This window comes from Mchenga conophoros, linkage group LG4 (genome assembly GCF_057382185.1).
Source record: "Mchenga conophoros isolate Kocher_MC1m ecotype Shallow Benthic linkage group LG4, M_conophoros_male_GT1.1, whole genome shotgun sequence".
Lineage (NCBI taxonomy): Eukaryota > Metazoa > Chordata > Actinopteri > Cichliformes > Cichlidae > Mchenga > Mchenga conophoros.
Genome location: NC_140529.1, coordinates 11920403 through 11935475, shown reverse-complemented (window position 1 = coordinate 11935475; position 15073 = coordinate 11920403). Strand labels below are relative to the sequence as shown.

Below are 15073 nucleotides of genomic sequence, written 5' to 3'. Positions count from 1 at the left end.
TCTAGTGCATATACACTATAATGTGTCATTTGAAACTATTACAATTGGGTCACTACAAGTCTTTAATCCTCTGAAAAGTTAATTCTTTTGTTAGTTTGGATGTAAGTTTGGGGTTTTGCTTTGCTCAAATGTATTATTCCTCTGCAGTGTTCTAGCAGATACCTGAATGTTTTGTGACAATTCCTCCCAACTTTGACTAATGCTCCAATTCGAGCTGATGATAAGCACCACCGCGCTTCCATGTGGGTATTTTTGGTGATGCACAGTCCTGTTTTTGTGGCAAACATATCTTTTGGAATTATGGACAAAAAATTCAACACTGGTCTCATAAGAAAGATTTACCCACATGCTCTTTTGAGACTAGATGTTTGTTTCCCCAAAGGTTTTAAATGCATTTCTTTTGCTTTGTCTTTCCTCGTTACCACATTGCTCACACGAAGACTACATACATTGTTATTACATGTAGTACATGACCAGTCCACACCTGGAATTCCTGCAGCTCCTGACCAGTCTTTTCATCAATTTTGGAGGGACATCCAGTTATATTTCCCCCCTTGTTGATTACTGTGCTTACTGTATTCCACAGTATAGATAATGCCTTGGAAATTATTTTGCAACCCTTTCCATTTCAGCAATGAGATCCCTGAAATGTTTTTTAGGCTCTTGCTTGGCCGTAGGAACCAGCAAGCCAAGGAAGGCCTTCAAGAGCAGTTGAACTTGACACAGTTTCATTAAAAGTCACTTGAACTGATGGCAGGTGTGCACTTGTATGTATTTATTTAAATTTTTACTTTTTAATTATTTCATTTGCATTTTTTAATCACTCTCTTATATTTAAATGTTCATTTGCTATTTCATCTAGGGTTTGAGAGTAACGAAATTTCTATTCTCTGTATGTCCTGTACATGTGGCAGAATTGACAAATAAAGTTGACTTTGACTTTGACTTATTTCGATCCATAAAAGATTTTAGTTTGCTTTGCAGTTGAATTGTACATGTTACTGGTTGCAGTATGTGTGGAAAACGTCCTGAAACCATTTTGGCTATATTTATTTATTTACATGTAAAAACCAGATAGACTCACTTTAGCAGTCCGTGCTCTCTAAAACGGATAACTGTGGCAAGCTGGTATAGCTAGTTAGCTACAGCTTCTCGTCAACTTGCGTTTTGCAAAAAATAGTCCCACAGAATTAGTGTGTTTTTCTTAACCCCAAATAAACAAAAATGTGTTTATAGCCATAAACACTGTATCTATGTTTTATTTAACTCTTAACAAACACATGCAAGCAGGCACCTGTCCTTAAAGGGGAAAAGTAAGGCGGAGTCCAATGCGCCCCCTCCGCTCACAGACACACCTCAGCACTCACTCGGCTCCAGGAGTCGCCTCCTGTTTATAAAGCCGAGGAGGTTCGGTTAGTCAGGGAGACTGTCGACGAGGAGAGTCCGCAGAGGGTGTTAGAGGACTACTGCGGGTCAAGATGCCGTCCGCGTTGGTTTAAATATATGGAAACCACCCTACGCGTTTGTATATCGGCATCAAATGTAACGAAGACGGTCCGCTGAAAGTCGGGATTTACCGCTAATTGTAAAAGGCGTGCGAATGTAGTTCGAGACGAAATTATTGGAGGAAAAAAACACACACACACACACACACACACACACACACACACACACACACACACACAAAGCATAGGAATAAGTTATCACACGAAGATGAAGCCCTGACCCTACTCTTCGGGAAGGCTGGAAGTTCATTTTAGGTTCAGGACCTGTTGAGATGAAACTCAGCGCTCCTTGAGCGACCAGGCGAAATGGGAAAATGGGAGATAACAATGGTAAGTCATCAGACATGTGCTGGAGGTGGCTGTGGGCTGTCACAGGCTCGTCTGTGAAGCTGCACGAACTCTGCTTCCTCCTCCCAGGCGTTACATTTGAATAGCATTGCTTTTTAAAACGTTTAAAGACCTCCAGAATGTGTTTTAAAGGTGTTCCCATCTATCATAATAATCCCACTCCTGTCAAGTAAAGGGGCTATGGTGGTAAAAGCTGATTTTGTACTATTTGAACGCTGTCACGGTGCCAGCTGCAGTGCTTGCTTGGGGAAAAAAGTGCAACTTGAATAGCAGTCGTCATTTTCATGCCTACACATGCTTCTGTGACTCAAACGTATCGTTAGGCCTACAGAATTTCAAGTGTGACAACATGTTTGCTTCCCTGGTTATGTCTCGTTGGGTCCTCTGGATGAGCTCCATCATTGAACCCCAAAGCAGCTTGTTAACCTCAGTGATCGGCTGCACTCAGAGTCAGATAATAAATATCTATGCTTTCTCACTGTGAGATGGATTTGGCAGTGCTTAGTACCGCCAGCACACTGGGGACACTGTGAGTGGAAAACAGTTTTCCATTTGTGCTGCTCTGATTCCAGTTAGTATGAAGGACAATGGGGCTGGAGTGTTACTGGTTAGCAGACATGGAGGCTGAACGTTTGCCACTGCAAAATGACTTTTTAAAAATGATTGACTAAAAAGCATGCAAGACCTCCCACCAGTTTAAATGAGATGTCCGGAGCCTTTTAACAGTCTGTTACTTTTATCAGCTTTGTGTCTGTGCAAAGCCCACCTCATATATCATATATGGACTGAGCTTATGGGACGCTGTTTTCAGTACTGAGCTTTCAGTCTTGTTCAGCTGTGTACAGTAGTAACAAATTTCGTGTGACCCAGATTGCTTGGCACTGGCTATGAGCATCTAGAGGTGCAGTAAAGAGTTAATGTGTAAAGTTTTCTCAGAATGTGAAAGCAACATGTCTTTGGTTTCAACATCAAGAAACTTTTTATTTATTTATTTGAGCTTATATGTCCTAAATTCAGGATATCTCAGCCTCAGCTGAAGCATTATTTACTTACGAGATGACAAGATTAAGTAGACATAGAAATGGATGAGAAACCGTTCAGTGTTGTTACTGGTGACATTTGACAGTTGTCCTCATATTGCAGCTGATTTTCAGTCTTGAGTGTTTTTTAAAAAAAAGAAAAGAAAAAAAGATGTTTTCGGTTCCCTTCAAACAACCTTTGCAGATTATGATGCAGCTACTCTCTGCTGCAATGATAATATTTAAAAAAGTGCTGACTATTCAAGTTTTTTTTTTTTAAATTTTTTTTTTTAAACCTCCATTTCCCTTTCTTAAGTGCACTGAGTTTCAGGTGTCTTGTTTGAACTTTATGTAATGATAAACCAGTATGTTTCACTAAAAACATGACACCTGCTCTTGGCACTAACCAACTATAGTCCTCCAGTGCACCATTTTATTATTTTCTTGATTGCTCACTGTGATGGCAACTTTGTGCTCAGTGAGAATTTTGCTTTGATGTAATATTTGATGTGATAACTTATGATCTAAAAGGTCTATTTGTCCAAAAACATTTGTGTGTACCTACAAAATTCTAGGAAATTCTAGCTTTCTGCGTTGTGAAAATGAGTACTAAGTATTTTCTCAAGCTGGCACAGCTTGTTTGCGCACCGATAGTAGACTTGGTTATGACTATAAACAAATATTATGTAGTTGCTGTGGTTCATGTGGGATCAGTGTGGCTTTTTGTAGTGCTCGTTTTTCTGCAGGATCATCTGTGTGTTTGGGTGTGAGGGCTTGCTATTTTTACCTTTTTGTGTGTCAACCTCTGACACTAATGTTGTGACCTGAAACATTCTTCGGTATATACAGTGTGTGTGTCTGTGCATGTTTTCAGCTCTGATGATCGCTGCCTTTGTTCCCAGAACCCAGTGCAGGAGTGGGGCGAAGAGACGGAAGACGGCGCCGTTTACGGGGTCACCCTGCGTCGAGAGCCCGTCCCGTCCTCCGCAAACGCTACTGAGGGGAGCCCATGCTCTGGTTTCGTGCAGTACCGAACCTGCAAGGTACGACGACTGAAGGCCGCCACCCTGGACCTGCTTGTAAATCACCTCCTCGACTTTGGCTGCCAGGAACAGGACTACAGCAGGATCTTCCTCTCCACGTACAGAACCTTCACCAGCCCCACGAAGCTCATAGAGCTACTCTTTCAGAGGTACCGATGCTTGTTGTACATGCAAAGTTGGCTGTTGTGTTGCTTGAGTATCTTTTCTTCTGTTGTTTCCACCTGATGAAGCAGTGGCCTTCAGCCAGCTTTGATGTAATAATCAGTAGCTTGCAGGTGCTCATTATCCAGAGGCTTACAACAACAGCTATTATGCACAGAAAGGTTTTAGACTGTGGTTAGCAGCAGGTTTAAGTATTTATAATATGCAAACAAAACAATAACAAATGAATTTTTGTTTGTTTTTTATATCCAGAGACAGTGTTTTGTCAGATCTGGATAATGGCAAATGTTACCGGAGGTAGGTAAAGTGTATATGAAGCGTGTCTCTATTATGTTTCTGCTGTGTCTCCTTGGCTTAATGTGTCATTTAAAAATGTAACGGCGTTTCTCCTGCCTTCTCCAGCCCTCTGTTGGCCTTTGTCCAGACGTGGTTGGATGAGTACAGCGAGGACGTCAGGGACCCTCCCCTACACCCGGCGCTTCGGTTGCTCTTGGATCACCTGAGGATCAGCTCTGCGGTGCATGACAGCATGCGCAGCCAGCCCAACTTTTGCTCACTCGCCGGGCAAGCTGAGGAGCTGCTCAGGACATTCCAGAAAGAAGGTGATCCTTCGCTGCGTAGCATGACCCAGCAATTATGGCCACGCACAACAAGTTGTTTCATAACTTTACTTCGAGGCCTGATTGCACTTTTATGATTATTGCTGATGCTGGCTCTTTCAGAAGTGGCATCAAGTGGCAGTTCTGCTTCTGCAGATCTTGAGCAAGATGATCTGGGGTCTGGTGATGAAGATTCAGGCAGTGAAAACTCTCAGGATCAAGGTGGCATCATGGATTTTTCTGCTGCAGCCATTGCTGAACAGCTCACTCAAGTGGACTCTGTATGTTAGAGGAGAACTTTACACCATTTCCCCCCATGTTGTATTATAATGATCAGAGCCTGATTTGGTTTTCTTGATGTTCCAGGCTCTCTTTGCCAAAGTGGTCCCATACCAGTGTCTGGGCTGTGTATGGTCCCAGCGAGACAAGAAGGAAAACATGTCGCCCACCATCCGAGCAACCATTGCACAGTTCAATGCAGTCACCAACCAGGTCATGGGGTCGCTGCTCTGCCAGCCTACAGATGGCAGTCCCACTTCCTCCCCTCTAGCTCCCACCTCGCCAGCGCAAAGGGCTTGCATCATAGAGAAGTGGATCAAAGTAGCGCAGGTCAGTTGAAATGCTGTGGTTGTGTTGCATCTTTTAGGCGTCTGGATGCTAATATTGGTTCTAAGTCACAACACAAGAAGTACTAATGGGTTATTTTTAAATGATGTGCATCCACTGAGTACAAGTTTATTCTACAGGAGTGTCGTCGCTTGAAGAACTTCTCTTCTCTCAAGGCGATCCTGTCGGCACTGCAGTCCAATGCCGTTTACAGGCTGAGGAAGACCTGGGCGGCTGTCAGCAGGTATGGTTGGATAACTGCAGGTTCAAAGGCCACTTTTGCTTTTGCTGTTTGTGTAGTTTGCTACATAATCATCATTTAACGAGCGGTTTGAACCCTCATTAAGGTCAATTTATGGAGCAGGTCAGCAAATGCTGGGCTGTGACCCATATTATAGGTCGGTCATGAAACGCTGCAGTAAGCAAATTCTAAGTTCAAAGATGAGTGAGACACAACTTTTTGTGGTTTTCCTTTAATGGTGTAAACAGGCAGTAATATGTCAAGTTTTAACTCCTGCCATCCAGTATAATTGTTAATAATTAAAATATCTGATGGCTGTGGCTCTTTATCATTGTCTTTGCAGAGATAACGTGGCTGCGTTTGATAACCTCTGTGCGACCTTCCCTGATGAGAATTGTGTTCTGACCAACAGAGAGTTCCTGATGGAGGTGAGACTGAAACTTCTTACATATGCTTTAGTGTTTGCACTTGTACTCGTCCATTTAGACTTGTGCCATGTTGAAAGCTTACTTCAGGGTAAATGACCTATAATACAATACATTGAGGGGGGAATACCAATGATCCCTTATAACCAACACCTGGCGTCAGCGGGCAGGAAGAACTCCCTTTTCACAGGAAAAGGCCTCTGGTAGAACCAGGCTCTGGGAGGAGCAGCCATCTGCTCTGAGCAGTTTGGAGAGAGGGGACAGGGAAGGAAGTAGAACATAAATTTTACCTGCTGCTTGATGAGAAGTTTACATGTTTGAGTGGTGCATCATTTGACACCAGGTGTGTAAATTTCCTTAGAGCAAGGTTTGATTCTGATACTATTCTGAAACCTTGATACTCACAAGGCATTACTGGGAAACGTGGTAATGAACAGGCAAAATAAACCCGCAGGTGCTCAGAGCTATGCAGAGATAGTGGTAAACATTTGATTGGAATTTCTGTTTCCTGGTTCATTATCATTGTTTTTAATGTTGTAAAGTCTAAACATTTAAATTCTTCACCTATAAATTTCCACAGTGAATGCATAGGGTTGATTCTTGAACTCTGTGCAGATCTAAGGTTAATGTTTACCAGTGCAGAGAAGTCAGCCCGAGCAGCTGTGCATAATTTTCTCTCAGCAGTCAATTGAGATGATTTGAGGTTAATTGAAATCACTGAGATTAGTTTTCTCTTGAATTGTTTACATTGTAAATTTACATTAATGCTAAAATTACAACAGAATCTGAAGTTTTAAAAGCTACAAAGATTGTTTCACATGCTTAAAGTTTGGAGAATATTAGTTTGGAGGTGATTGTTTTCCTGTTTCATGTTTGTTTTTGTTTTTTTGTTTTTTCACTCTTAAGAGAGTTTAATTTTTGAGTTCATATGTACAGAAATGTTTACCGGTGTTTCGATGAACACAATGTTTTCAATTTCTCTTCTTTTAAGTTTTGTCTCCTTGCGGCAACTGTGTCAGCCGTATCTTGTGTCTGGCTACTGTAGAAGTGTTCAATAGAGAAATGGATTAGATCACCAAAACTTTCTGTACATAGCAACCGCAGCTTCACAATAACATGCTTTATTCAGTGAAAAATGACCTCCCCCTCCACTTTTCAGTGTTTTATTCAGCCAGTGTTTTTTATTGATGTAAAAACAGTCACTCCCTCTTATAGGGAGCTTGAGTCTGTTTTGAGAGTCGTGAAGCTTGCAAGCCTCTCTTCCTTTGAAAGCTAACTGTTAAACAGGATATCTGAGTTAATGTGTAATAAAGTCTAATATTGCACCAAAGAAACAAGTAGAGGCTGTACTGTTTCATAAGCTGGCACACGGGCCGGCATCTTTTACATGCTGCTTTACATACATATACTGAACACTAAGAGCACACAGACGGGAGGGGAAATGATCCAAATAACACTGAACTGAATATAGCTTTGTCTGACTCTGTGACAGGATGGAGGTCCCACGCCTGATAACGTTTCTCCAAGGATATTGAAACGGTGTCCACTCTCCAGACAGATGGTAAGCCATTCTTCAGGGTGGGGTGGGGGTGGGGGGGGTGACAGGGTTCTGACAACATGCGATGCAACCAGTGTCATTTATGGCTGAATTTGACGTAAGCTGATACTACAACGTCATCCTAGGACTCTCTTTTCATGTGATGCAGAATTTGTTTTCAGCTTTTGAAAAGGGATTCATGCAAAAAATCCCTGTCCTACATTTCAGCAAGGCACAAGAGAGCTGATTTCCCTGAGTGTGGGTGGAGTATCTATCTATCATGGCACAAGCCCCAAACTATGTTTAGCTCCACTCAGTGCTGAGCAAGTTTCAAATGGCCTCAGATCACCAGGATTATAGGACAGTAATAATAGACCTGGCTGGGGTCTTGTATGAGTCATATGCACATTCTCCTGGGTTGTAATAAGACCTCACAGTGCTGCTAACAGGTCCTGTCTTGTCTGACTGTTGTAAATTTTAACCCATTAGCCACAATAAAGCAATAAAAGACCAGCTATATTGGCACAAGAAAATATAACTGTTTCCCTATTAGCTGTGTGCTTACGTGTCGTCTGCCTGCAGAGTACATCAAGTGGAGCGGTTCCATACCTCGGCACGTATCTGACCGTCCTCACCATGCTGGACACTGCTCTGCCAGACACTGTGGAGGTACTTTTGTCTAACACGTCCTCTGGATATTATTTCATAGACTTAAGGGTTCAAAGTGTTCACAATGTGTTGGATACACTCAGTATGTATGCAACACTATATACTTTGAAACCTGATTAAATGATGTATGCGCTGCCATCAGATGCTCTTCATGGGAGATTATAAACATATAAACTTCAGCCTCAGGAAAACTCCATTTTGCCCATTTATATACAGATAAATAAACTTGGTTCTAGTAGTAACTGAGAGACTTTTTGGCTCATTCAGCCATTTCGGTTTCCCAGTTACTGTGTTTTGGTGTTATCATCTTGGCCTGGGAAACTACTTTTATCATGGAGAACTCCGTTTTCAGTGCATAAATCACCCCTGATAACTAAACTGGAAAAACATAAGGGTGTATCATTTAATTTAGTGCTGTCACTTCAATTTGTGTCACTTCGCAATTACAATATAATAAATGAAATACTAACAGTGTACTGTTTTTACAGGGTGGACTTATAAACTTTGAGAAGAGGAGGAGAGTAAGTGTTTTTTATTGTCACTCCTTGTTTTTGTTTGGCTTTGTTTTTGACTGCTAGGAGGGGGGAGAGGGGGAAGGCATAGTTGTGCATATAAGACCGTCAGCTCTTTGTTAACTGAGTTTGAACATTTACATTCCTACACCTTAGTGTCGGGCTGAAAGCTTTTTTTTTTTTCTTTAAGATTTGCACAGACTGTGATTAAAACACAAAAGCTGTGTAACCATAAAGAATCTCGTTGTTGTGTCACTATGCGGAAGCAACTGTCAGCCTGGTTTATCTGTTTATTCATCAACATGCCTCTCCTTGCCTACAGGAATTTGATGTTCTGTCACAGATCCGTCTGCTGCAGGCTTCCTGTTCCCAATACAGTCTCGGACACCAGCCCCGCATTGCTGCCTGGCTGCAGAGACACAAGCTGCTCACTGATCAGGAGAGGTGAGCTGAAACACCCTGATTTTAACATGGACATGAAAGGAAGGCCATCAGAGAAGACATAATATACATAATACTGTCATGTGATTGTTAAATCTCCATTTGGATGAATAAAGCTGCTTTCCTTTGATATTACTCCACTCAAAGGATCATTTGATAATGTTTCCACTGACTTTTTGGTGGTAGAAGAACAAATCCTTTTGTATTCATAAGCTAATTGTTGGATTGGATTATTGGAATGAACCCGAGGTGTTATAGGAGGTTTTTTTTATTTTTTAAATAAACACGCTTATTCTTGTAGCTGATGTGAAATGGCAGGGGTGTTTCTAGCCACACTCTAAGAGTACTCTCCACTCTTTTTATATATAAAAAAAATATAATATATATATGTATTTGGCAACACTGATTATATAAATAATCAGTGTTGCCAAACCTGCTGCCCTTCATTACTTATGTGTGTCTGACATTTAAAATATGCATGATGGCTTTGTCTCATTGTGTCATGTTGTAAATTGGTAACTCACCCTAGACATGATGCAGCTGTGTCAAATGTCCTATTTACCTGAGATTGCTTCAGTCAAAGATGTCTGACTTTGTAAAATGCCTCGACTCCCCCCTCTTGTATCTTCCTCACCTTCTGTGCACCAAACTCTGGCGCTGACTAACATGCGGAGGAGAGGATGTGCAAACTGAGAATTGAGAATGGGGGAATGTTCGCTAGCACCTTTCAGAAAGTCTGAAAGTCTGCCTGTGCTTTTTTTCGAGTTCTTTTTCTGAGTTTAATTTTTTGAGTTTGGAATGAAGTGATATGTCAGTAAGATGTCAGGTACCCTGGTGCTCAGTAACATCTTCTTATTACAGCTACGAGCTGTCGAGACACCTGGAGCCTCCTGTGGACTTGTGTTCGCCACCTCCATGGAGCCAGCGCACACTCTCGATGAAACTCTCCTTGTGAGTCTCATGCTATAGTCCAGTTTGCATATTCAAACATGCACATTATACTAAGCACAAAGAGCTGCACGCAAAACTTAGAGTAAAGCCACTGTTGGTTCACATTACATGTTTTACCTCACTATAAGAACAATGAGATGTTTAGATTACAACTTGTGGTATGCAGTAAAATGGAAGTGAATCGTGTGATGTGTATACTCTGGTATTAAACTACATTGTTCAAGTAACTGAATGGTGCGGGTGTGGCATTTCTAATGAAAGCTCATTCTGTCTTCAGTCTCAAGATGGCGAGTGACGGCACTAAGAAACCGCCTGCTGACCAGATCAGTCTTTCATCTTCTGGATCCAGTGGGTCTGAGATGGAAGATCTGTCCTCCCCAAACCCAAACTGTTCCATCAAGCTGCAGGTAAACGGCCGTGTTTAGCTGCGTGCATCATTGTAGTAATTTCCCCGAATGTTTTGTGTCCATCCTTTGTCATTGGCTGCATTAACAGTGGAGCCTTTGTTGAAAGCTTTGTCACGCTGTGCCTTCAGACTGGGTCTCTCGGTTTTAGAATAAGTCACTGTTTACACTGTACAAACAATTACCCTTTTTAAAGCAGTCAGACAAACCTCTGAAACATGGGAAGTGTTTTTGTTATAAAGTGATTCTATGAATTGATTAGCTTTCAGAAGTAAAATGCACTGAATGTCTTTTTAAAAACTGAAAAAGTTACATAATCTCTACTTCACAAAAGGGCAATCGAAACTAGCGTGAACTCTCCACAAGTGGAGTTTGTATCGAGGAGGTGCTTAGCTGAGCTGGAGTAGTGTTTAATGGGCTACAGTCCTCTGCTTCACCATGGTTCAATAGCCTAGCTTTCCCCTGCAGACCAGACACTTGTGAAAGGCTTCAAATACTCTGACACAATAATACTCAGCAGTCTTCTTTCTCTCATTTCTGTCCCCCATCTTCTGTCCTCTGCAGTCCTTTCACAGCTCTTACAACAACGTATCCCAGTCCTTCTCTTTGTCCTCGTCCTCCTCTTCCTCGTCCTCTCCCAGCATCTCAGCTGCTTCGTCTGCAGACTCCCCTGACTGCCAAGCAGACCCCAGCTCTGCAGCCTCGCCCTGTGGGGGGGCACGGCCGAAGCCTCAAGCAGCCCACCACAAGCGCTCGGTGTCTATGACCTCACTGCCCGTGTACAACCGTCAGGTGGATGACTCTTGCATCATCAGGGTGAGCGTGGATCTGGGCCACAACAATGGCAACATGTACAAAAGTATCCTGGTGAGTTCATCCTCGCGTTGTGATGTATGATGTTCAGTAACTGGAGAATTTGACAGTTTGTTTATTTTCTTGCTTGTTTTTTTTAAAGATCTCTAATTACACTTAGTCATCTGTAAACAAAAAGTAAATGATATTTACTGTTCTACACATCGTACAGGACATACTGGTGGAATATTTTGTAACCATGCAGCTGTCCTCTGAATAAATCCTGGACTCCACCTGAGTCTCACTTCTCAGGATCTCATGCGTAGCACCCAACGATTTCTATCAGAAGTTATCCCTTTATAACAAAAACACTCCTTCAGCCTCCTCATCAACTTGAATCGCCTTTCTGTTTTCAGTGCAAGGCAACGCATGCATAAAACCTGAACTTACACTGTATTATTTTAGTTAGTAGGCCTGTGTCGCTTTCCCTCATTGGGTCTGCTGATATTTTACCCTCCCTTGGTAGAATGAAGTGAGCTGGCTGGGTCTTTGTATACAAATTATACAACTTTGAACTGCAGCAGCACAATAATTTGCCCCACTTAGCAAATCTGCCCCTTTATTCAAATCTTCATTCAGTTTGACCATAACGACTATCAGAACATATGATTGGCCTTTTGCGTTTACTTCACCTGTTACTGCTTTTCTATCTTGGGGTGGAGTGTGAATACCTATGATTCAAATAATTTGCCTTATATCGTTCATATCTGCAAAAGTAGAGGTAACCTTTAGAAGTGAAACCAGCTTCAGTTATATCCTTAAAACAAGTGCTACAGCGAGTAGTTCATTCTCAGTGGATGTGATCAGGAGAACTGATCCTTCTCATCATTTGTCACAAAGTCAGACTTTTATGGTAACGGTAAATTCAGATTTGAGGGCGGAGAAACTTTGTTCCAACTGCTGAAAATAAGCTTTTCTGTGAAGGTCACAGTTGTGAGTGGGACAGGGCTACACCTTAAGGCTCAGAATGCTTCTATTGCTATTGCAGTGCTCTTTGAATGTGTAATATGAGCCAAAGAGGTAATGCTCCTTAAACGCAGTGGCCCATGAACTTCCGTCTTCACTATTGTGTGTGTGTTTATGTGTAACAGCACTCGTTATTCTTTGTTTTTCATAGCTGACCAGCCAGGACAAAACTGCACAGGTGATCCAGAGGGCATTGGAGAAACATCACCTTGAGCACATGACCTGGCAGGACTTCACCCTGACACAGGTCATCTCTCAGAGCAAAGGTCAGAAGAGAACTCCTTTATAAAAAAAATTGCTTAACTGGTGACAGGAAGGAAAATGCTCTTCTGACAGTGATTTTGTTGTTGTTGTTTCTCTTCATCTTTCCAGAGTTTCTCATACCAGACAAGGCAAACGTCTTCTATGCTATGTCTACAACAGCCAACTTTGACTTTGTTCTGCGCCACAAGCACAAAAGCCAGAAGAAACCACTGAGAGCAACCGCTAGTCTCGGACGATTCACAAAGTAGAAACTTTAACGTGCAAATTCTCTGACTGCAAAATGAACTGAGCTCTGCTGTGCTTCTGCATAATGGCCTTTATTTTTAGAGGCTTCTTGAGGAAGATGCGTGCTCTGTTTCAGTCCTCTTTGGCTGCTGAAAGGGCTTAAAATAGGACTAGAAGACTCCCCACATAGGACGTGTGAGAAGGGGAGAGAAAGACCCATTTCTTTGCCTCCAAAAATGTCACTTCCAATAAATGCCTTGACCCAAAGATGCACAGAATAATGCCTTCCTCTCTTGAGCAACACGTGCTGGCTTCAGTGGCCTATCTATATGTGAACACTGAGCATTGACTGGCTATTCCCCTGCACAACTGGGTGCTGTTAATAACTGGCGCCTTAAAAAGGGAATCGAGGTCAGTTGCTGCGTAAAGGCGGTGAAGTCCTGGGGCCCCGCAGCAGGCTGTCAGCTCTGACATGGCTCAGTGCACTGAAGTGTTGGCACGCCAGTGCCGTGTGAGAAGTGGGCGGGGCCGTTATCATCAGGGATCAGTGCGTACCCTGGGAATTTCAGAAATTGCTCCTCCGGTGTTGCTGTGATACTCGCTGTGTGCAAGTGGCAGCTCCGACTGGAAGGATTACATTCTTAAGATTGGGTAACAGAGGCAGCAGATATTTTTGATGGACTGGAGGGGATGTACATGTGGAAACTGCTGCTGAGTGCTGGGGGGGTTAACTGTGATTCTATGAATTGATTAGCTTTCAGTGTTAGCGCTTTGGCTAAGTGAAGTTGGCTTGCTAAACTTCTTTTTTTTGATCTATTTATTGTTACAGTGTCTCCTTTGTGATTCACTCTGACTGCACTTTCATGTAACATATTTTTGACTGTTGGGTCGTCTCAGCCCAAAATACTTTGCATTTCGAAAGAAAATGCTTGTACATAATTTAATTTCCTCATTTTTGATGAATACGGAGAATATTTTAACTGTAATTGTTTCTGTTTTTTGTTTGTTTTTTTTTAAATACTTGAACAAATTGTTTCTTTCGTTTGAAGACTGCATTTGCCCGGTGCATAAATGGCCTGTTGTGTTTTTTTTTTTTTTTTTTTTTTTTTTTTTTTTTTTTCCTCCCCCCTCCTCCCTCAAGCCTAATGAGGAGTTCATGTACCGTATATCTAATCATTTCAATTATGTCAGTTGCTGCAAAACTTGTGATAGTGCATGACGACCATATAGTTATGGATCCAGAGAGTATTTGCAAAGATTAGTTGCACTATGAGTTGACACGCATGGTATGTGTCAAGTTTAAGAACTTCTGTCATCTCACTGATCTGTTCTCTTGATCCTCTACATTATATTCTGAAAACTACAGAGTTTTTCTTTTCAACTTTAACCTCCCCCCCCCCCCCTTTTTTTTTTTTCTTTTAATGGCTAAGAGCTACAGTTAAAAAAACAAGGGACTCTGCTTTTTAAAACCAGAATTCAATATGCAATACAGAGCTGTATCTCAAGCTTCATATTAAACATTTTTGTCAGTTATATTTTTCTCAGTGTCTTCTTCTACCAAATGTGGTGTAGCCAGAGGATGCAAATCTCCTGTTCCACCACATTCAATTGTAGTTACATAGCACCAAATCACAACAAAAGTCACCTTAGTGGTCAAAAGTGGTTAATATTGTAAGGTAAAACCTCCTAAAATAATCTAGATAAAACCCAACAATCAGACAACCCCATATGAGTGAGCACTTTAGCAACAATGGGAAGGAAAAACTCCCTTTCAACAGGAAGAAACCTCTGGGAGAGCCAGGCTCAGGGAGAGGGAGACGAGACAAAAGACATGCTGTGGAAGACAGCAAGAGATTATTAACTCCCCAACATCCCAAAGGTGCTGTAATGGATTGAGATCTGCTGACCGTGGAGTCCATTTGAGTACAGTCAACTCACTGTCATGTTGAAGAAACCAGTTTGAGATGATCTGAGCTTTTGTGACACTGTGTGTTATCCTGCTGGAAGCAGCTGTCAGAAAATGGGTGCACTGCAGCCATAAAGGGATGGACATGGTCAGCAACTATGGTAAGCTGTGGTGTTGACAGATTGGACTGAGTGTGCCAAGAGTTCAGCCTGAACTGATGATACAAAATTTAATGTTCAGGCCAAATTTCACAGCAGAAATCCAGACTTTCTTTTTCTGTTGATCAATTTTTGATGAGCCTGAATTAAAGCTTCTGTTTCTGACAGGAGTGGCACCCAGTGTGGTCTTCTGTTGCTGCAGCCCATCTGTTTCAAGGTTCCACATGTTACATATTCAGT

General features: G+C 42.0%; 1 protein-coding gene across 1 annotated transcript; it reads left to right on the top strand.

Moving 5' to 3' along the window:
* The first annotated feature begins 1392 nt into the window (after window positions 1–1392).
* Window positions 1393–14302, top strand: rgl3b (ral guanine nucleotide dissociation stimulator-like 3b). The gene is made up of 17 exons (XM_085270325.1): window positions 1393–1835; window positions 3775–4064; window positions 4330–4374; window positions 4480–4679; window positions 4800–4957; window positions 5043–5285; window positions 5423–5526; window positions 5867–5951; window positions 7441–7509; window positions 8068–8154; window positions 8643–8675; window positions 8989–9110; window positions 9969–10058; window positions 10336–10465; window positions 11027–11329; window positions 12432–12546; window positions 12653–14302. The coding sequence occupies exons 1-17, from the start codon at window positions 1812–1814 to the stop codon at window positions 12790–12792; spliced, it is 2238 nt and encodes a 745-aa protein (XP_085126451.1). The 5' UTR covers window positions 1393–1811; the 3' UTR covers window positions 12793–14302.
* The last annotated feature ends 771 nt before the right edge of the window (window positions 14303–15073 follow it).